Consider the following 22,013-nt stretch of genomic DNA (forward strand, 5'->3'; position numbering starts at 1 on the left):
CAAATTGGTGCATTCACCTTATGATATCCAGTGGAACAACCACTTTACAATAGTGCATCTAACTCTTTTAAGGGGGGGGGGGGGGGGTTAGAAGGATTACTTTATCCTATCCTAGGTATTCCTTAAAGAGGTGGGGTTTCAGGTGTCTCCGGAAGGTGGTGATTGACTCCGCTGACCTGGCGTCGTGAGGGAGTTTGTTCCACCATTGGGGTGCCAGATATCATTAGGTATCATTACATGGATTTTTGTCAATGTGGTATCATTACCATTTTGAAGCTGAGCCATTTGCTTGTGCTCTGCTGCGTAGTACATATCACATCAGAAGTGCTTCAACCTCTTCAAATAAGACTAGAACATTGTCTGACTCCACGGGAGATATTATTTTACTGAAAATAAAATGTTCCTTGAGTTTAGAGTGACGAAAAGTAGCTGGTTAACAGCTAACTGCTCTCAGTCTCGTCACCAAGCAGAGGTGTTGCTATGGATACTCAAGTCATGCACAGAGTGTATGCAGCGCAGGACAGACGAGCAGGTAATGGAAGTTATTTCTGATTTAGGGCAGAACCTGTGCTTTAATGTCACAGAAGCAAATTTGGCCTAGGTAGGGTCGGGTCTCAACGTCACGAGCATGGATAGGACTTAAAATTCATTCCGTGCAAGGCTTTAGGTCCAGTTCATTAACTTGTGTTTACAATGAGATTAAATCTGCTCAATAACTGTACTTGGAACAATAGTCATAGTAGCAGAATTGAAAGAATGGTCATTGCTGAGGCCCAGACTTAAGAATATTTGTAACAATACATGCTCCCACTAATACCTAAACCACTGCCCCCCCTTCCCTCTGCCCCCCTGCTGTGGGTGCATGTTGTTTCTTGTCTGGCATTCTCTCACTCGGCTGCCTACTGCTAAGCTGTGATAATGTAATGTCTGGAACAACTCCTTTTGCTGGCTCAGCTAATCACAGAGCCTGCCTTAAGTCCATCCACGCAATCACTCCCGTTGTGTTATTTTCAAAGTTCAGTTTATGATGGCTGACCGATGTCCTCTTGGAATAAAGAGGACTCATTTATTTAGATCCATATGCCCAGTGGCTTCTATAATCTAGTAGCCACAGGATAAGGGCGGTGAGGAGACAGTCTCAGACCTCCCCTCTGTAGGCTAAGTGTGGTCCCAGGACAACAACCTCTCCTTCAACGTCAATAAAATCAAGGAGCTGATCGTGGACTACAGGAGTAAGAGCACGCCACCATTCACCCCCACAATGGTGCACAACATCCACACTGCTCAAATCAAAAAGGCCAAAGCATATTTTTTGTTGCATAATAATGTTGGCAAAAGACTACCCTTAGTAGGAATGGTAACTATAGACTTAATGTTATGGGTACCTGGCTGCTCTTCAGTAGCTTGGCCAGGTCGATGAATACGGCTGCACAGTAATGTCTCTTATCGATGGCGGTTATGATGTCGTTTAGAACCTTGAGCGTGGCTGAGGTGCACCCATGACCAGATCTGAAACCAGATTGCATAGCGGAGAAGGTACGATGGGATTCTAAATTTCCAGTAATCTGTTCGTTAACTTGGCTTTCGAAGACCTTAGAAAGACAGGGTAGGATAGATATAAGTCTGTAGCAGTTTGGGTCTAGAGTGTCACCCCCTTTGAAGAGGGGGATGACCACGGCAGCTTTCCAATCTTTGGGAATCTCAGACGATACGAAAGAGAGGTTGAACAGGCTAGTAATAGGGGTTGCAACAATTTCAGCAGATCATTTTAGAAAGAGAGGGTCCAGATTGTCTAACCTGGCTGATTTGTAGGGGTCCAGATTTTGCAGCTCTTTCAGAACATCAGCTACCTGGATTTGGGTGAAGGAGAAATGGTGGGGGCTTTGGCGGATTGCTATGGAGGGTGCCGGGCAGTTGACCGGGGTAGGGGGTACCCAGGTGGAAAGCATGGCCAGCCGTAGACAAATGCTTATTGAAATTCTCAATTATAGTGGATTTATCGGTGGTGACAGTGTTTCCTAGCCTCAGTGCAGTGGGCAGCTGGGAGGAGGTGCTCTTATTCTCCATGGACTTTACAGTGTCACAGAACTTTTGAGAGCTAGTACTACAGGATGCAAATTTCTGTTTGAAAAAGCTAGCCTTAGCTTTCCTAACTGCCTGTGTATATTTGTTCTTAACTTCCCTAAAAAGTTGCATATCACGGGGACTATTCGATGCTAATGCAGAACGCCACAGGATGTTTTTGTGCTGGTCAAGGGCAGACAGGTCTGGAGTGAACCAAGGACTATATCTATTCCTAGTTCTACATTTTTTGAATGGGGCATGGTTATTTAAGATGGTGAGGAAGGCACTTTTAAAGAATAACCAGGCATCATCTACAGACTGGATAAGGTCAATGTTAGGTAGGGGGGAGGTCCAGAAGGAGTCAGTCAACTTCCCACTCAGGAAGTTGAAGAAATTATATACAGTACCAGTCAAAAGTTTGGACACACACTCATTCAAAGATATCTTTATTTCTACTATTTTCTACATTGTAGAACAATAGTGAAGTCATCAAAACTATGAAATAACAAATAAGGAATCATGTAGCAACTAAAAAAGTGTTAGATTCTCAAAGTAGCCACCCTTTGCCTCGAAGACAGCTTTGGACATTCTTGGCAATCTCTCAACCACCTTCATGAGGTAGTCACCTGGAATATATTTCAATTAACAGGTGTTCAATTAACAACATCTTAAAACTGCATTGTTGGTGTTGGTTAAGGGCTTGTAAGTAAGCATTTCACTGTAAGGTAAAATGTGACACACAATTTGATTTGAGACTTGTCTGGGCCAAGAAACAGGATCAATGGACATTAGACAGATTTTTGGTTCCAATCGACATGTCTTCGTGAGATGCAGAGTAGATGAACAGACAATCTCTGTATGTGCAGTTCCCACCATGAAGCATGGAGATGGTGCTTTGCTGCTGGCACAGATTTATTTAGAATTCAAGGCACACTTAACCAGCATGGCTACCACAGCCTTCTACAGTGACAAGCCATCCCATCTGGTTTGCACTTAGTGGTACTATAATTTATTTTTCAACAGGACAATGACCCAACACACCTCCAGGCTGTGAAAGGGCTATTTGACCAAGGAGAGTGATGGAGTGCTGCATCAGATGACCTGGCCTCCACAATCACCCGACTTCAACCCAATTGAGATGGTTTGGGATGAGCTGGACCGCAGAGTGATGGAAAAGCAGCCAACAAGTGCAAAGCTGTCATCAAGGCAAAGGGTGGCTACTTTGAAGAATCTCAAATATAAAAATAGATTGATTTGTTTAACACTTTTTTTGGTTATTACATGATTCCATGTGTTATTTCGTGGTTTTGCCATCGTCACTATTATTCTACAATATAGAAAATAGTAAAAATAAAGAAATCCTTGAATGAGTGTGTCCAAACGTTTGACTGGTACTGTACATATTACCTCGACTAACCTGTACCCCCTGCATATAGCCTCGTTATTAATGCTAGTTTATTTTTTACTTTGTAGTAAGAATTTCACAGTAAGTTATACACCAGTTGTATTCGGTGCATTGTGACGAATACAATTTGGTGCCCCTCTCCAAACAGATCATAGCCAACTCTCTACCACATTGACAAAAATCCATGTATTGGTTTACTACAGAGAACATGATTTCACTGTCAAAGAGCTGGGATCTACATTCATCGAGGTAATGCTAGTGAACATAAATAAAACACAAGACATTGGATGAATACTCCTTTGGCTAAATACGGGAGCCATCAAAGCACTGAGACTCATAGGGAGAGAACGTAAAATGCATTGTAGTCCTTCAGTAAGGTGGTATAAAACCAAATTATATCAGACCCCTGGTTAGAAGTGAAACTGATGACACTAGATGAGGTCATATGTATAAAATAAAGTGAAACTGATGACTGTCAGGGAGGTCATCATATGGATAGAATCAACACATTACCCGACACTGGTGCAGCTCAGAACACCCAGACTCCAGTAAAGTTGAGTACAACTGACGATGCTTGGTGAGGTCATGTGGTTAAATTAACACTTTACCTGGTATCGGAGCGGGTCACAACGTCCACAATCTCCCCGGGGAAGAACCTCTCCTTGACGTAAGAATACACATCATCACAGATCTCATGGAGCCGGGTACGGTATGTGAGGGCTGTGAGGTGCAGCAGGGGGATCACCAGAGCTGAGGGGAAGCTCTGGAGGCTCTGACGACCTCTCTTCTCACAGTCCAGAGCTTCCAGGTAGGTCAGGCCAGACTTGCCCGTCACCGCACAGCTCCACACCAGGCTGTTGCACAGGATGGTCCTCTCAAAGAAGTCACTTGTGGGGAGACAGGGTGATTCGAGTCAGTACAGGTAATTGCATATTCCCTACAGTGTAACGTTACTACGTTTGACAAGGGCCCTAATATTTAAGGGCATGAAATTGCTCACTAATTTTGCATGTTGGACTGGACACATGCAAAATATTGTTGCCCACATAATCATAGGAGGAAACGAAAACCAATGCTCACCCCAAATCTGCATTAAAAACATAACACAACCTCACTTGCACAACATGAACATATACCTTGCTCATCTGTGTACACTGTAAACATCGAGATGCTTTTCCAGTTTCTGCATCGATAGGACCTCAAAGTCTTCCAAAGTCATGTTGAGCAGTCGGTCACACATGCTGACTAAATACAATTCCAAAGAAATTATACCTTAAAACAAAACCACAAATATAAAAGTCCACCTTCAAAATAGTGATAAAATAATGAACAGAACTAAAAGATGTCTGTCACTGTCCTTCTACTAAATTTACAGTAACATGCGAACTTGCGGTCTATCTGGAAGGCCAGGGTGAAAATTGTTTACCTTTCAAGACCCCCTTGAAATAAGTCAGAGTATTATTCGTAGGCAAGTCCTACATAAACAGTTTGTCTATGCTATGGGTTACAAATTGATCAAATATTTCACTATAAAACTTCCCAAATAAACACACTAGTTAACATGTTGCTTCCTAGTTAGCTAGCTATAAACAATCACACAACAATAGCCCTGCCCACGTTTCACACGCGAACTGAGACAAGACGAGTTGTGATGAGCGCGAACTGCTCTGCTCTCATTTTAGGACTATGCAAAAGTATCTAAGAGAGCATACGATAAGTTCTAACAAGACTGGCTAGATTTACCAACCAGTTACTCGATGGATATGACAGTAAATTACGGCAATAATTATAACCTAGTCAAATAAAGTTGACTCAAGTTGGATATTTTGCAACGCTAGCTTCAAGCTGGCTAGCAGGCCCAAATACTTGGTCAACACGGCTGGTAACGTTAAATGGTAGTTGCTCCAACTACTAGCTAGCTATAGTAGCCGCTAAACTAGCGGTGATCAAGCTGGCTACACCTGACAAACTAAGTTTGACAACTGGATATAAATAACAGTTCTGACCCATTTTCATCTGATGACTAGCTACATAGGTGTCAACCAGACAATACATTATTAATGATTTACCAACTAGTTTATAATAAGTAGTACTTTGTCCATCTTCCAGCACTGCAGAGGATTTTAGCTTCTTAGTAAGCTAACTAATGTTTGCTGTCACTATGGTTAAACTTTCCTAACTTGAGTTGAGCCAAAATCGGATGGTCATTTGATAGTTAACTAACATTGATCATTCTTGAATGTTAATGCATTTATCAGTTTGGTCTTCACGTACTCGTATGTCCTGAAGATTTCATGTGTGACTTTGCAAAGAAACACTTCTTCATCTGGTTTGAGGTCCGCTGGGGGCTTCTGTCTGACAAACGGCTTTCTGTGGAGAAGCGGCATCTTTCTTTATCTTCGTCTCCGATTTGTCCTCTTTGAGACTCAAAAAGGAGGGGAAAAGAAAGCCAGAAACCATGTAATTACATAAAGTTTTAAATCAGTATTCATCGGCAATAAACTCAGACATGAGGACAGTGACCCAAACATAAAAAAAAAAATGGTCGTGATAACCTACGACAAAATCCAGCCTTTGTTAATGGCACACGCTTCAGTAACACACAAAAGTGACGCTTTTCCAACCAACTCACATGAAAATGTGCTCAATGAATGGGAATCTGTCTGATATTAGCAATTAAAAACCTCTATGTTTAAACCACCTGATAACATTTTCGCATACTAGAGGAAGAATTCAAGAGATTTACCGGATCGGTTATGTAACGTTAAAACAATAATCCGCGGGAGAAAAATACAAAAACTCAACGGACTGCCCCCACTTCTCCACCGGACGGACTGCGTGTTGACTATAAATTTGATCCGCTCTATTTCACAGATGAGAAGCGCGTAGGAGGGCGTAGCTTGAGTGAAGACTATGTTATCTCCATTGGTTGTTTATCCCGCCACTCGCATCATCACCACCAATCATGTTTATGTTCGTTGAACATCAGAGGAGTGGAGAAGCAATGCGGGATTTGTTACTACTTGAATCAGAGCATCATACAAATTTATAGTAAAACATAGCATATCTGTTCTGGTAAAACATACTTTTTCAACTGATACAAAACTTTTGTACAGGTTTAAGTGAGTGATCATAATCAGTTACAACATATTATAGCGCCTAACATTTTCCACATGCATCCAACTTCCCGTCTGTCCGCCACGAGGAGGTATAAATCACCAAAATGTACGTGCTTTGTTCTTATGCTCCGTTTACTCAGGCAGCCTTATTCTGATATTTTGACCAATTATTTGCAAAAGAGCTTATCTGATTGGTAAAAAAATAAATAATTGGTCAGCTTGTGTAAACGCAGCCCTAGTTTGGCTTCTGTCATATTTCAATTAACAGAATATTGATGGTGACTGAAGGCCAATGTTCAACAATGATGTTAACGGCTTGTTTACTATAACATGACTGCATGGTGCCTGTCTGGTGTAGTTAGAGAGCCTCATAACTAAGGTGCAAAATCCATCAAAGAGGTTGTAATTACAATGGCCACAGAGTCCAAAATGAAACACTATTAAAGCGCTGCAAAAGAGATGTTGATGCCATGCTGTTGGTAAAGAAGGCAACACAGAAGTTCCTCAGCCCTGGTGCCATTTAATAGCCACTTTCTGCTGTAATTATGCTACCCTCCCATGCTTCCTGTTTCAGTAGTGTGGGTGAGAGGGGAACGTACAAGAACCATCAGGCAAATGTTTTAACTATTCATTTACTACAGTATTTCAGACATTGGTCAAACATTTTCTGTAAAAAGGCTGACAAATCATTCACTGAACTGTAAAGTACATAACATTATCAGTGATATTTGGGATTTCTTGTCACAGATCACTCGGTCATCTTTATAGATTGTTATACCTTGAACATGATATGGTAGGGCACAGTCCTAGAAGAGAATCCATCTGCAATTGCAGCAGAAAGTCAATATCCAAGGGACAGAAAGTCTGAGTGGATGTTTGGTCTTCACTCAGGGTCACAGTACCCTATACAGGTGTATATTTTTGAATGCGTCCGGGTCACCGTCCTTCCCCAGATAGACGTTGTAATCCAGAGGTAGTTCCTCTACCCACTTGCTGAGGTTGATCCCTCCCTGAAGGAGGAGCACAGTACAGCAATAGAGAGGTGTGCATTATGCTTGAAGTTACACATCATAGAAACATTCAATTCTCAAAGTGTGGAAAACAGACAGTTTTTACAGGCATTTTCCGTACTTACCTGATGTGAAGAAAGTGCTTCCTGGAGGCTTGGAACTGTAACCAATAGAGCACCTTTCTTGTGGAAATTGTGAACGATAAAATACCAGGCTCTACCAAAGGAAGAGGATGGAGACATTAGAGCAGGGTTTCCCCAACTCTGTCCTCGGGACCCCAAGAGGTGCACATGTTGGTTTTTGTCCTGGTACTACATTGGATCATTACCAGATACAATATATGAGGAAGATCTCAAATGCATCCTTACCCCTCTCTCCTCATCAACACCCATTGAAGGAGAAGGTCAGAGGGGCGGGACCTCGGGCTTTCTCATCCAATGGGTTTTGAGAAGGAAACAGGACATGAGGAGTATGCAATTGAAATCTTCCAATGATCACTTACTGCATCCTATATTACAGCATTTCCCAAACTTGGTCCTTGGGAGTCCAAGGGGTGCACGTGTTGGTTTTTGCCCTGGTACTACACAGCTGATTCAAATAATCATCAAGCTTTGATCATTTGAATCAGCTGTGTAGTGTTAGGGCAAAAAACAAAATGTGCACCCCTTGGGTTCCTGAGGACCGAGTTTGGGAAACGCTGCATTATAGGATAATGATATTTTCTGTTGGAAAACTTTTTGAAACGATATGTCCTAATGAATACACCCCTGGTGTGGGTGTCCAAGGTTTACCTACTTAATTTGGTCATTTGGCTGTAGAAAGTACTCAAACACATTGTTCATGATGAGAACATCTGCATTCTGTAACAGGGAATCCTGAGTACTGATATCTCCATGGATGACCTGCAGAAATGTGAGACAATGAGAGAAAGCTGTGGCACTTACATTCTTTAAAAACATAAAACAAAGATCAAGATAAATAAATGTAAAATTATACTAATGATCGCTTTACCTGTATTCGGTCACTGAAGCCATACTTCTCCACAGCCATATTCTGAAGCCTGACAAACTCTGCACTGATCTCTACCCCAACAAGCCGAACTGCAGAGCTGTACAGGTACCCCTGAAGCACAAACAAATGACTGGAAGAGTAAATACTTTTTTGCCAAAGAATTCATGACATTTTCCTGCAATATTTTCACATAACCTTTAACAATACATCTCAATGTCATAAATGGTTTCCCTTTCATTCCAAAACAAACTGTAATTTACCCCATAGAGTACTGCCCCTAGCCTGGAACCCACATCCACCACTAGTCTCCCAGTCAGGTCTGGTAGGACATGCTGGAATAGGAACTGGAGCTCCAATATCGAGAAGGAGTGAGAGATGAACTCTGAGAAAATATACATTCAAATAAACATTCATTTGACACAATGCTGCAACATGAGGGTTATAAACCCACCCTTATCTTACACATCTATGCTGAACGAAAATATGAACGCAACTAGCAACAATTTCAAAGATTTTAGTGAGTTACAGTTCATAAGGAAATCAGTCAATTTAAATTAATAAATTAGGCCCTAATCTACAGATTTCACTTGACTGGGAATAAAGATATGCAACTGTTGGTCATAAATACCTTAAAAAAATAAAATAATCTGGCCATTTTCTCCTTCGCATGATCAAGCTGTTGATTGTGGCCTGTGGAATGTTGTCCCACTCCTCTTCAATGGCTGTGCAAAGTTGCTGGATACTGTCGGGAAGTGGATCACGCTGTCGTACACGTCAATCCAGGGCATCCCAAACATGCTCAATGGGTGACATGTCTGGTGAGTATGCAAGCCATGGAATAACTGGGACATTTTCAGCATTAGGAATTGTGTACAGATCCTTGTGACATGGGGCAGTGCATTATCATGCTGAAACATGAGATGATGGCGGCGGATGAATGGCACGCGAATGGGCCTCAGGATCTCGTCACCGTATCTCTGTGCATTCAAATTGCCATCCATAAAATGCAATTGTGTTCATTGTCCATAGCTTATGCCTACCCACACCATAACCCCACCACCACCATGGGGCACTGCTCAGAACTTTAACATCATCAAACCGCTCAACCCACACAACACCATACATGAGGTCCGAGGTTGTGAGGCCGGTTGGACGTACTGCCAAATTCTCTAAAACTACGTTGGAGGCAGCTTATGATAGAGAATTGAACATTCAATTCTCTGGCAAAAGCTCTGGTGGACATTTCTGTATTCAGCATGTCAATTGCACGCTCTCTCAAAATGTGCGACATCTGTGGCATTGTGTTGTGTGATAAAACTGCACATTTTAGAGCGGCCTTTTATTGTCCCCAGCACAAGGTGCACCTGTGTAATGATTATGCTGTTTAATCAGCTTCCTGATATGCCACACCTGTCATGTTGATGGATTATCTTGGCAAAGGAGAAATGCTCACTAACAGGGATGTAAACACATTTGTGAACAACATTTGGGAGAAATAATATTTTTGTGTGTATGGAACATTTCTGGGATATTTTATTTCAGCTCATGAAACATGGGACCAATACTTTACATGCTGCGTTTATATTTTTGTTCAGTATGATTATTGATGCGCTTTGGGTAATTGGATTGTTGGTGAGATGGCATGATCCTTCAGAACAAGTACAATGATTAGGCAAACTTTTTTTTCTTTTACTTTTACATATTTTTCTCCCCAATTTCGTGATACCCAATTGGTAGTTACAGTCTTGTCCCATCGCTGCAACTCCCGTACTGACTCGGGAGACGAAGGTCGAGAGCCACGCATCTTCCGAAATACGACCCTGCTAAGCCTCCCTGCTTCTTGACACACTGCTTGCTTAACCAGGAAGCCAGCCGCACCAACGTGTCGGAGGAAACACCGTAAAACTGGCGACCTAAGTCGCGTGCGTGTGCCTGGCCCGCCACAAGGAGTCTCTAGAGCGCGGTGGGAAAAGGACATCCTGGCCGGCCAAACCCTCCCCTAACCCAGACGACGCTGGGCCAATTGTGCGCCGCCTCATGGGTCTCCGGTCGCGGCTGGCTTCGACACAGCCTGGGATCAAACCCGGGTCTGTAGTTACGCCTCAAGCACTGCTTTGCTGTGCCTTAGATCGCTGCGTCACTCGGGAGGCCCATGCAAGGCAAACCTACCCAGGGGAGCTGTTCTGTGAGTGCCACAGTTCAGGCAGTAGTTGCGGCTCATCTTGCCCTCCTCACAGAGTGTATCCACGGTGTCCTCGTCATACAGGAAAGCATCCACATGCAGTGTGGGCTGGGGGTTCTGTTGGGTCTGAATGATCAATTGATGAACAGAATTAGTTAATTTGTGTTAGTCAAAGGGATAGTTAACCGAAATTACAAAATGACATTGGTTTCCTTACACTGTAAGCAGTCTCTGGACAAGGTATGACAGCAATCCATGCTTTGGTTTAGTTTCCCTGGCACAGTTTCCACATGCTAACATGTTATCATTTTTGGCACAAATCCCATTCAAGTCATGGGACCGATAATACATTTTTCACACGTGTTCAAATCATCTGTGACTTTGTTGAGCTTCACAAATTTAGATACTTTTGGATTATTTGGAGATGTGTGAAAAACAGTCCCATGACTTGATTGGGATTTGTACCACACACGTTAGCATGTGGAAACAGTTCCAAGGAAACTAAACCAAAGCATGGATTGTTGTCATACGTTGTCCATAGACTGCTTAGAGCGTAAGGAAACCAACGTAATTTTGTAATTTGGGTGAACTACCCTTTTAATTACTTAAGTCAAATTTTAAGTGAGTATTATTATTTTTTTTATTCCTCTCTGAAAATAAAATACACACACCTTGCACCAAATACAAGCACCCAGCAAGTAAATTTGGCCCGGAGTAAAGATGTTGAGGAATGAAAGCAATTACAGTAACCCACCTTCTGAATAGCCAAGGACTCGGAGGAGAGCACAGCCTCCAAAGGAAGACATGCCCTAAGATCCTCTGAAATACTTTGAAGTATAACCTTTTGATTGTCAAACAATCCATCATCCACTTCATCTGCAAGAAACAAAATGACTAGCTAATGTTATACAGTTGAAGCATCATAATCCAACATGAACATGGGATGGTTGGTTTAGGCTTAAAATAGCCAATGCCAGGGTTAAATACCAGAGTTTTTCATCCAGTCAATTAAACGTGGCAGGTCCTTGGAATTTACTCTGGAGAGTAATCGTACGATTTCGTTTTTTGCGTCTGAAAAGTTCATTTCAACAAATATTTTGCCACATACGACTGCTCATGCTTGAATCTATTGAACGCATGCGTAGAAAATACCGGATACGTATTTGAGATTTAAGGAGGCGCGATAATTGGAGCCCTATTAATAGTAGTGGTGAAATTGAGAGAATTTAGTATATATTATTTCATTTAAAGTAACTGATATTGTATAAATATATTGAATATTGATTTTGGCAAATTAAATGGACACGTGTTGTATGAAATTACCGTTTACTCTAAATAGAAAAAATGACATTTCAGACGACCTTAAAATACAGGGGTTACAAAGAAGTAAACATAACCCCGGAAGTAGATTGGCATTCTGGGATATCTGGGATTGAGATGACGTTCGTTTGGTTGCTTTTCTCAAGCCAGTTGGCAAGCTTTAGGTAACGATCTTCGTTTAAATAATGGTAATTTAGTAGCTAGTTACTGTTTTATAAATGTCGTAATGTTAGCACGATAGTTATCCATCCATCGAATTAAATTATGATGCTGTCTTTATACGTATCATATTCTCGGAGAACCACGGCCTCACTCGAGTTGTCGACAACTCGATGCTAAACGTTAGCATCGAGTTGTCGATGCTTATATAGTTGTATTAGCTGTGTGGATGCAGTCGGGTCAATATTATGTATTCTTTACATACACGTGTTGTATTAGATAACTACGGAATTTTTCTAGCTAATTTATGTCATGTTGTCCTGACTAACGTTATATGCAAAACTAATCTCTAGATTTCACTCATTGTTTTCGTTCATTGCTCAGTTAAGGAAGTCAACAACGGACGTTTGATCACCAATAAGTGGTGTAGAGACAAGGGGGTTTCCCTCTACATTGAAGCCGAAGAGGCCGTATTTCTCAACTGATTTTGTAAGTCCCTTTCCATAACATTATTATCCAGCGTTGAAGTGGTATAGTAGTTGGCAGTGGCAGTATAACCAAATTTGCAAATCTAAATATTTTTTACAGGTTCAACAAGACCTGCCAACATGGTGTTAGCCGATTTGGGAAGAAAAATAACCTCGGCGTTGCGATCACTGAGCAATGCCACCATCATCAACGAGGAGGTATATCTAGTACCAAATCAGACTTATTAATTTTGTACAACTTTTGGCAAAGTGTGGTTGTTAACTAAATAGTAGTTACATATGTTTCCAGGTTTCAACCACGCAGACCATATGATATTTCTCATAGATAATGTCTTCTCTTTCTTTAGGTATTAAATGCCATGCTGAAAGAAGTGTGTGCTGCCCTCCTGGAAGCTGATGTCAACATCAAGTTGGTAAAGCAGCTCAGAGAAAATGTAAAGTGAGTAGCATTATTCAGGAACACATTGTACTGTAGTAGACAAAAGCTGAATTCTGTATCCTACAAATGTAATCTTTCTTTGACCACAGATCATCCATTGACCTGGAGGAGATGGCCTCTGGGCTGAACAAGAGGAGAATGATCCAGCATTCTGTGTTCAAGGAGCTTGTCAAGGTCAGTGTCATTCTCTGACTATTCTTACTGAAACTGAACGTATTGTAATACCTCCATACATCAGTATTAGTTTAATGATGGTCCCGTGTAAAGTAACCGAAGGAGTTCATTTTTGATTGAAAACTTGGGTAGATGACTGACAGTTGTTGGTGGGATTTCCTGGTTATTTTAATATTAGTGGTTTTCAAAAGTCATTGGTCTATTGATATTCCAGTGTTTTGTAAACTGTTTCGGCAATGAGAATGAGAATACCATCAAAACAGTCATTCCCCTCAAACAATTACCTTAATTGAACTAAGGGATCCAGTAGCTGTAGTCTACCTGTATTTAAAGGTTTTGATTGCTCAGCTCAATACATAATTAGTTTCACATTAGAAGGCCTACCCTCGCACATGGATACTCAACTGATCAGTTTAGATTTTGGGTGGGGAGATGACTTTCCAAGTACTTTCAGATTGCTTGTGTGTTTGGGAGAGGCCCGTCCCTATGTTCTCACTTCACATATTTTACAAAGATGCAATGTTTCTGTGTTTATTGCATTTGATGCGATGGGAGTGTGTCTAAGATTTAATGTTGTGGTTGTCTCTCAGCTGGTGGATCCAGGGGTCAAGGCTTGGACACCCACGAAGGGAAAGAACAACGTCATCATGTTTGTGGGTCTTCAGGGCAGTGGGAAAACCACAACCTGTTCCAAGGTGAGCCATTCCTGGATTTCAGCCTAAAGATATGCACATTCAGGTGGTCATTTGTCCAAAATATATTATGCCATCACTAATGTTCTCTATTGAATACCTTTTCCACAGCTGGCTTACTACTACCAAAGAAAAGGGTGGAAAACCTGTTTGATTTGCGCTGACACTTTCAGAGCTGGTAGTTTAATTTTCAAAATGTATCTGTTTGATATTCCTTCTCGAAAGAAAATTAGCTAAAAGAAAATGAAGTCAACAACATATTTTTGTGTGTGCAGGTGCCTTCGATCAGTTGAAGCAAAATGCAACAAAAGCCAGAATTCCATTCTATGGAAGGTATTTATGCTTTGCATTTGGTTGCTTCTCATCTGTATGTGATGAATCTCAAGTCATTTTTTTATGCTAATGTATATGGTAAGGAACCTTGATGTACAAGTACACCCCCTGGACAGGATGCAGGTCTATTACAGGGCCTTTGCTGCATACTCTACACTAACATTGTTAAATCCAGTTACACAGAGATGGACCCTGTCGTCATAGCTGCGGAAGGTGTGGAAAAGTTCAAAAATGAGAGCTTTGAAATAATCATTGTTGATACCAGTGGCCGACACAAGCAAGAAGATTCCCTTTTTGAGGAGATGTTGCAGGTTTCCAATGCAGTGGTAAGTAGTATTTTTGCACCACTGTGGGCATCTCTCTGCCAGCCTGAGCTTTTGTATCGTCATTATAAAATGTACAGTGCGTTCGGAAAGTATTCAGACCCTCTGACTTTTTCCACATTTTGTTACGTTACAGCCTTGTTCTCAAATTGATTAAATCACCCCCCCCCCCCCCCCACATCAGTCTACACACAATAGCCCATAATGACAAAGATCAAAGTTATTTTGTTTGCAAATTTATTACAAATAAAAACGGAAGTATCACATTTACGTAAGTATTCAGGCCCTTTGCTATGAGACTCAAAATTGAGCTTAGGTGCATCCTGTTTCCATTGATCATCCTTGAGATTTTTCTACAACTTGATTAGAGTCCACCTGTGGTAAATTAAATTGATTGGACATGATTTGGTAAGGCACACACCTGTCTAAGTAAGGTCCCACAGTTGACAGTGGGTGTCAGAGCAAAAACCAAGCTATGAGGTCAATGGATTTGTCCTTAGCGCTCTAAGGCACAGATCTGGGGAATGGTACCAAAACATTTCTGCAGCATTGAAGGTCACCAAGAACACAGTGGCCTCCGTCATTCTTAATTGGAAGATGTTTGGAACCATCAAGACTCTTCCTAGAGCTGGCTGCCAGGCCAAACTGAGCAATCGAGAGAGAGAAGGGCCTTGGTCAGGGAGGTGACCAATAACCCGATGATCACTCTGACAGAGCTCTAGAGTTCCTCTGTGGTGGGAGAACCTTCCAGAAGGACAACCATCTCTGCAGCACTCCACCAATCAGGCCTTTATGTTAGAGTGATCAGATGGAAGCCACTGCTCCTAAAGGACTCTGACCATGAGAAACAATATTCTCTCGTCTGATGAAACCAAAATGTAACTATTTGGCCTGAATGCCAAGCGTCACGTCTGGAGGAAACCTGGCACCATTCCCACGGTGAAGCATGGTGATGGCAGCATGCTGTGAGGATGTTTTTCAGCGGCATTTACTGAGAGACTAGTCAAGATCGAGGAAAAGATGAACAGAGCAAAGTACAGAGATCCTTGATGAAAAAACAGGACAATGACCCTAAGCACACAGCCAAGTCAACACAGGAGTGGCTTTGGGACAAGTCTCTGAATATCCTTGAGTGGCCCAGCCAGAGACTGGTCTGGAACCAGATCGAACTTCTCTGGAGAGACCTGAAAATAGCTGTGCAGTAATCCAACCTGACAGAGCTTGAGATGATCTGCAGAGAAGACTGGGATAAACTCCCCAAATACAGGTGTGCCAAGCTTGTAGCGTCATACCCAAGAAGACTCGAGGCTGTAATCGTTGCAAAAGGTGCTTCAACAAAGTACTGAGGAAAGGGTCTGAATAATTATGTGAATGTGATATTTTATTTTATTTACGAAAACCTGTTTTTGCTTTGTCATTATGGGGTATTGTGTGTAGATTGATTGGGGGGGGGGGCGACAACTTAATACATTTTAGAAAAAGACTAATGTTACAAAATGTGGAAAGTTGAGGGGCCTGTACTTTCCTAATGCACTGTATTGCTTTAGAGAAAATGCATCAATGCATGCATGGTCTTACACCAAGCATGTTTCTATTTCCTCCAGCAACCTGACAACATTGTGTACGTAATGGATGCCTCCATTGGCCAAGCTTGTGAAGCCCAGGCGAAGGCCTTCAAAGACAAAGTAGAAGTAGCGTCCGTCATAGTGACAAAGCTGGATGGTCACGCCAAAGGTGGTGGTGCTCTCAGTGCGTAAGTAAATGTCACTCTTTGTTTTGACAGTTTATCCAAGTTATGGTCAACTGAGTTTCCTTACTACTGCAGAATTCATTAACTCATGATAATCCTGATGGTTAGGTAATGTTTCATACTCATGTTACCTTTTTATAGAGTGGCTGCTACTAAGAGTCCCATCATTTTCATTGGTACTGGAGAACACATTGACGACTTAGAGCCATTTAAGACGCAACCCTTCATCAGCAAGCTACTGGGTAAACTGTTTTCCCTTTTGAATAATGGATCATCATAAGACGTTTTATATTATGTACAACCTGTATTGAATGAGTTGTGTGTATTTTGTCCTCAGGCATGGGAGACATTGAAGGTTTGATAGACAAAGTCAATGAACTCAAGCTGGATGACAACGAGGAGTTGATTGACAAGCTGAAACATGGTGAGAATGAGATCATCAGCTGACATACTTGTAATACCAGCCCCATATCATAACTGACATGCAGTATGCATATGCTCTGCAGTCTATAACATAGTTATGCGGTATGGTTTTTAAGTTTCTTCTAATCACCATTTGCACCACAGGTCAGTTCACTCTTCGTGACATGTACGAGCAGTTTCAGAACATCATGAAGATGGGACCTTTCGGACAGATCATGGTAAGTAAGCGGCAACCAGAATACCTAATAGAGGAAAAAATCTAAGTCCCCATAGGGGTACATACTATAGATGAAACGAGCAGACAGTCAGCGTTTCAGCACAAAGGCCTTTCGAAAACAATCTCAACTGTATACCCCCCCCCCCCCCCCTTGGTAAATAATGAATACCTAAGAATATTTTATATTCTTCTGGCCACATGTGGGATGTATTTAAAGATGACAATGCTAATCTTACTTCTGTTAATGTCACAAGGGTATGATCCCAGGCTTCGGAACAGACTTCATGAGCAAAGGCAACGAGCAGGAGTCCATGGCTAGGTTGAAGAAACTCATGACAATTATGGACAGCATGAACGACCAAGGTAAAGATGCAATCCACTTTAATCATTAAACAACAGTAAGGGATACAAACAAAAGGGTTATACAAAATGCGTACATGTTTTCCTCACTGGTTTCTTTCTTTGGTTTTTGCAGAACTTGACAACAAAGACGGTGCAAAGCTCTTCAGCAAGGGGCCGAACCGAATCGCCAGAGTGGCACGCGGTTCAGGGGTTGCCACCAGGGACGTCCAGGAGCTGCTCACCCAGTACACCAAGTTTGCCCAGATGGTGAAGAAGATGGGTGGCATCAAGGGCCTGTTCAAAGGTATGCACTTTTTGGCTCTTAAAACATTACTAGTTGTCATTCTTGCTTCCTCTGTCCATGTTTCCTCCATTTCCCTCTCAAATCACATTGGAGGAGGTCTGAGGGAAGGACCTTGGATCCGCTCCTTCAATGCACTCTGTGAGGGGAGGAAACAAGGACAGGGGAAGCAAGGATTTCATGACTAGTCATGTTTTCAGACATGTTTCAGCCCGGAAATGGAAGCACTGGTCCAATTACACAATTTTGCTTTCATCAAGCAGTAGAATCTCTCTAAATTATTTTGCACTTTTACATGTTTGCAGGTGGTGATATGTCCAAGAATGTCAACCCCTCTCAGATGGCTAAGTTGAACCAACAGATGGCAAAGATGATGGACCCAAGGGTTCTCCACCATATGGGTAGGCTTGACTTTTACAATAAGTTATTTCACATTACCCAAACTTCCTTTGTTACTTTGAGCATGGTCGGTCCAAACGTAATGACATAGATGTGATATAGACTGCAGAATCCCTGATCTACAAATCACCTTGCAACCCAAATAACCTTTATTTGATCTTGTTTAGCGATTCTGTGCCTCTCTGCCTTGCTCTAGAGTTTAACTGATCCCCCTGAAACACTCTGAATATCATTTGTCTCTTCAGGGGGAATGTCTGGTCTCCAGTCCATGATGAGACAGTTCCAACAGGGTGCAGCTGGCAACGCGAAAGGAATGATGGGATTCAACAATATGTGAACCACTGAGCCTTAACCCAGTTAAATAAAAGGTGGTCATTTGGATTTAGCAAGAAGATGTGAAGAATATTTAGCAAGAAGGAGATGAGAAGAGTTATTTTGCCTCTGTAATATAATTAATTAAGATGTTTGTGTATAAAATTATGCAGAGGCTTATTTACTTATCAGGATAAATCAAAAGAAGTTCTGTGATTTTTACACTAATTGTAAATTAGGCACAAAAGATGCATAAATAATGGGATTATGACGCTTGTCCTGAGTCATGTTCATTAGGCACCAAACAGAAGAAAATGGACTTTAACCAGGAGTCACTATTGGACTTGTCCAATAAGATAGCCTAATTTGTGTTTTTAATTGCAAAACAATTTAAAATATTTTCCCATTTAACCCTAATTTGTATAACCCTAATTTGTGTAGCCCTGATTTGGAGATTTTGCAAAGGATATGCTGAAATTAGTTGGACATTTTTTGTTGTTGTCATAATGTAATAAAATTTGTATTGCAATGTTTTAAAAAGACTGTCTCTTTTTCTCTGTTTGGTTGATCAATGATTGTCATAGAGCGATAACAAATATGATTGACAACTATCAATGAAACTCTTGTCAAAGATTAGACCACATCCTTTAATATACAGTACTAGTATGAGCTACCTATGGCTGTTGAAATGTGTTATTGTTGGGGCACTGCATTTCAAAGGAAATTGAGCAGAAAATGTAAATGTACATAAAGCTACTGATATTCATGTTGATTTGTGGTGTTTATCACATACAGCACTAAACTTGGGCAGGAGATCATGGGAGCTGAGTACCAGCACCTCTTATAGAATATTAGCTCAAAAGTATTGCAGAGTTTCAGCATCTACATATAAACAGTACCTGCCCTGAAAATGAGTAAAGGCAACTATTTCAGCCCAAGTCAAGCACTTCACATATTAAAATTATTACAAAGGAAACGTTGAACCAATAGTCTCCCTCTTGTTCTTATCAGTCCAACAAACAGAACGTGTTGTATAGGTAGTTCTGTCTTTTCGAACAAAGCCAGACAGGTCCAAAAAATGACTGTTGAAAATAAATAAGAATGTGATGAAACCTAGTTAACAACCTCTGTCATGAAACGGTCCTTAAAACTATTTTGGGTGAGGGGCTATGATTGGACACCTCTTGACGTGGCATTACTCCTCGCAGCCATGTTGTTTGCTACGTTGTCAGCCAACGTTGTGCTTGGCGCTGTTCACTGTCACTACAGTACGTAGCAGAGTCAACCAGTCTGAGGACATCAGGTAAATATTCAAATGTGCTACTATTTGCTGTAAATATTGACTAAGACATATCTTTGGGATATGTGTATTACGTAATGTATTTTGGATGTAATACTATTAAGTTGCAGTTGTGTGGCGGTTTAGCGAGCTGAGCAGGGCGATTTTTAAAATATTTTTTTTACACATTGCATTCGCCGGTCGGTCCGCTAACTATGAAGCTAAATTAGATAGCTAACGTTAGCGGGTTGCTAACATGGTGAATACAATAATTTATTCTAGTTAGCTAGCTTGTCTACTTTTTGTGTTGGCTATATTTTTTTGTGATGTGATTTTCTCTCCTGAAATCTATTGAACAATTGTAATTGTTTTTGGCGTGCCCTTGTTAGCTACTGTATCTAGCTAATGTTGTGACTGGTTGTTCATTCAATCAAAATAGCTTTGCAGGTAATCCAGCATCCGTTTGTAAACCTGTTGATTGAGTCACCATTTGTATTTATTAGGGATCCCCGTTACAGTTGTTCCTGCCAAGGCAGCAACTACTAGGTTCAAACACATTAAGGCACTTACATCACACATAACACATAACACAAAAGATAAAACAGTACATATCTACAATACAAAATGTGTAATACCACCATACAATAATATTACAATGTACGTGTGTGTAGAGTGTTTGAATCAGGTCAGATACTTAACTAGCTAGATAAAAGCCCAATACAGTGAGTGTTTCCATTTTGAAAGACCTTTGTTAACTATTAAGGAATTGTGAACATTTGCATCTCTGATAGAATCTCATCAGGTCAAATATTGTAACTTCAGGAGACCGCAAAGGTTAGTGATAGTTCAATACAATGAGCTTACTACTAGCTGGCACCACTATGCATTCACTAGCATTGAATGAGCTGTATTCCGCCATAAGAAAACCAGAAAATGCTCACCCAGACGTGGGGCTCCAAGTAGCCGGGGACTTTAATGCAGGGAAACTTAAATCAGTTTTACCAAATTTCTATCAGCATGTTAAATGTGCACCCAGAGGGAAAATAACTCTGGACCACCTTTACTCCACACACAGAGTTTCATACAAAGCTCTCCCTCATCCTTCCATTTGGAAAATCTGACCATAATTCCATCCTCCTGATTCCTTCTTACAAGGAAAAATTCAAGCAGGAAGCACCAGTGACTAGATCAATAAAAAAGTGGTCAAATGAAGCAGATGCTAAACTACAGGACTGTTTTGCTAGCACAGACTGGAATATGTTCTGGGATTCCTTTAATGGCATTGAGGAGTACAGCACATCTGTCATTGGCTTCATCGACAAGTGCATCAATGACGTCGTCCCCACAGTGACCCTATGTACATACCCCAACAAGAAGCCATGGATTACAGGCAGCATCCGTTACTGAGCTAAAGGCTAGAGCTGCCGCTTTCAAGGAGCGGGACTCTTAACCTGGAAGCTTATAAGAAATCCCGCTATGCCCTGTGACGAACCATCAAACAGGCAAAGCGTCAATACAGGACTAAGATCGAGTCGTACTACTCCGGCTCTGCAAACCATTACAGACTACAAAGGGAAGCACAGCCGAGAGCTGCCCGGTGACAGGAGCCTACTGGACGAGCTAAACTACTTCTATGCTCGATTCCAGGCAAATATCACCGAAACATGGATGAGAGCACCAGCTGTACTGGAAGACTGTGTTAGCACACTCTCCGCAGCCGATGTAAGACCTTTAAACAGGTCAACATTCACAAGGCAACAGGGCCAGACTGATTACCAGGACATGTACTGCGATCATGCGCTGACCAACTGGCAAGTGTCTACACTGACATTTTCAACCTCTCCCTGTCCGAGTCTATAATAACAACATGTTTTAAGCAGACCACCAAAGTTGCCTGTGCCCAAGAACACTAAGGTAACCTGCCTAAATGACTACCGACCCGTAGCACTCACGTCTGAAGCCATGAAGTGCTTTGAAAGGCTGGTCATGGACCACATAAACACCATCATCCCAGAAACGCTAGACCCACTCCAATTTCCATACCGCCCCAACAGATCCACAGATGATGCAGTCTCTATTGCTCTCCACACTGCCCTTTCCCACCTGGACAAAATGAACACCTATGTGAGAATGCTATTCATTGACTACAGCTCAGCGTTCAACACCATAGTGCCCTTAAAAACTTCTTACGGCTGAAATCCCGCTAACGGGATCGATATGACAACAGCCAGTGAAGTGCAGGGTGCCAAATTCAAACAACAGAAATCTCAT

General features: G+C 41.6%; 4 protein-coding genes across 11 annotated transcripts in view; 2 read left to right on the forward strand and 2 right to left on the reverse strand.

Annotated features, from left to right (window-relative positions):
* The window catches only part of LOC129812788 (bromodomain adjacent to zinc finger domain protein 1A-like), a 37,934-nt gene extending 30,816 nt beyond the window's left edge, over positions 1-7,118 (reverse strand). For 5 of the 7 annotated variants that reach the window (XM_055864663.1, XM_055864660.1, XM_055864661.1 and 2 more), the window contains exons 1-3: positions 6,216-7,118; positions 5,744-5,894; positions 4,078-4,356 (exon numbers count right to left, since the gene is read on the reverse strand). In XM_055864663.1, the coding sequence (XP_055720638.1) occupies positions 4,078-4,356; positions 5,744-5,856 (392 nt within the window). In that variant the 5' untranslated portion in view covers positions 5,857-5,894; positions 6,216-7,118. Of the gene's footprint in view, positions 1-4,077; positions 4,357-5,743; positions 5,895-6,215 lie in introns of those variants that run through there. The other 2 variants (XM_055864658.1, XM_055864664.1) reach the window with 2 other exon arrangements.
* Positions 7,119-7,204: 86 nt separating this feature from the next.
* LOC129812789 (uncharacterized) lies at positions 7,205-11,940 on the reverse strand. The gene is made up of 8 exons (XM_055864665.1): positions 11,779-11,940; positions 11,546-11,667; positions 10,779-10,917; positions 8,870-8,991; positions 8,610-8,720; positions 8,394-8,500; positions 7,724-7,814; positions 7,205-7,598 (listed from the first exon to the last, which is right to left on the reverse strand). The coding sequence occupies exons 1-8, from the start codon at positions 11,873-11,875 to the stop codon at positions 7,482-7,484; spliced, it is 906 nt and encodes a 301-aa protein (XP_055720640.1). The 5' UTR covers positions 11,876-11,940; the 3' UTR covers positions 7,205-7,481.
* A 248-nt stretch (positions 11,941-12,188) lies between these two features.
* Positions 12,189-19,003, forward strand: LOC129812792 (signal recognition particle subunit SRP54-like). Of its 2 annotated transcripts, none has more exons than XM_055864669.1 (17): positions 12,189-12,275; positions 12,655-12,759; positions 12,859-12,956; positions 13,106-13,197; positions 13,287-13,371; positions 13,962-14,066; positions 14,175-14,241; positions 14,339-14,396; positions 14,572-14,722; positions 16,324-16,472; positions 16,611-16,711; positions 16,807-16,893; positions 17,037-17,110; positions 17,364-17,472; positions 17,585-17,755; positions 18,058-18,153; positions 18,397-19,003. In XM_055864669.1, the coding sequence occupies exons 3-17, from the start codon at positions 12,879-12,881 to the stop codon at positions 18,486-18,488; spliced, it is 1,515 nt and encodes a 504-aa protein (XP_055720644.1). In that variant the 5' UTR covers positions 12,189-12,275; positions 12,655-12,759; positions 12,859-12,878; the 3' UTR covers positions 18,489-19,003. The 2 variants fall into 2 exon arrangements, with proteins under 2 accessions (XP_055720644.1, XP_055720643.1); XM_055864668.1 differs by having other exon boundaries at positions 12,202-12,299.
* Positions 19,004-19,658: 655 nt separating this feature from the next.
* Positions 19,659-22,013, forward strand: part of LOC129812791 (protein transport protein Sec23A) — a 53,260-nt gene continuing 50,905 nt past the window's right edge. Inside the window, exon 1 of the mRNA XM_055864667.1 lies at positions 19,659-19,766. The gene's annotated coding sequence lies outside the window, so the exon portion shown is untranslated. The remainder of the gene's footprint in view (positions 19,767-22,013) is intronic.

Source organism: Salvelinus fontinalis, chromosome 16 (genome assembly GCF_029448725.1).
Source record: "Salvelinus fontinalis isolate EN_2023a chromosome 16, ASM2944872v1, whole genome shotgun sequence".
Lineage (NCBI taxonomy): Eukaryota > Metazoa > Chordata > Actinopteri > Salmoniformes > Salmonidae > Salvelinus > Salvelinus fontinalis.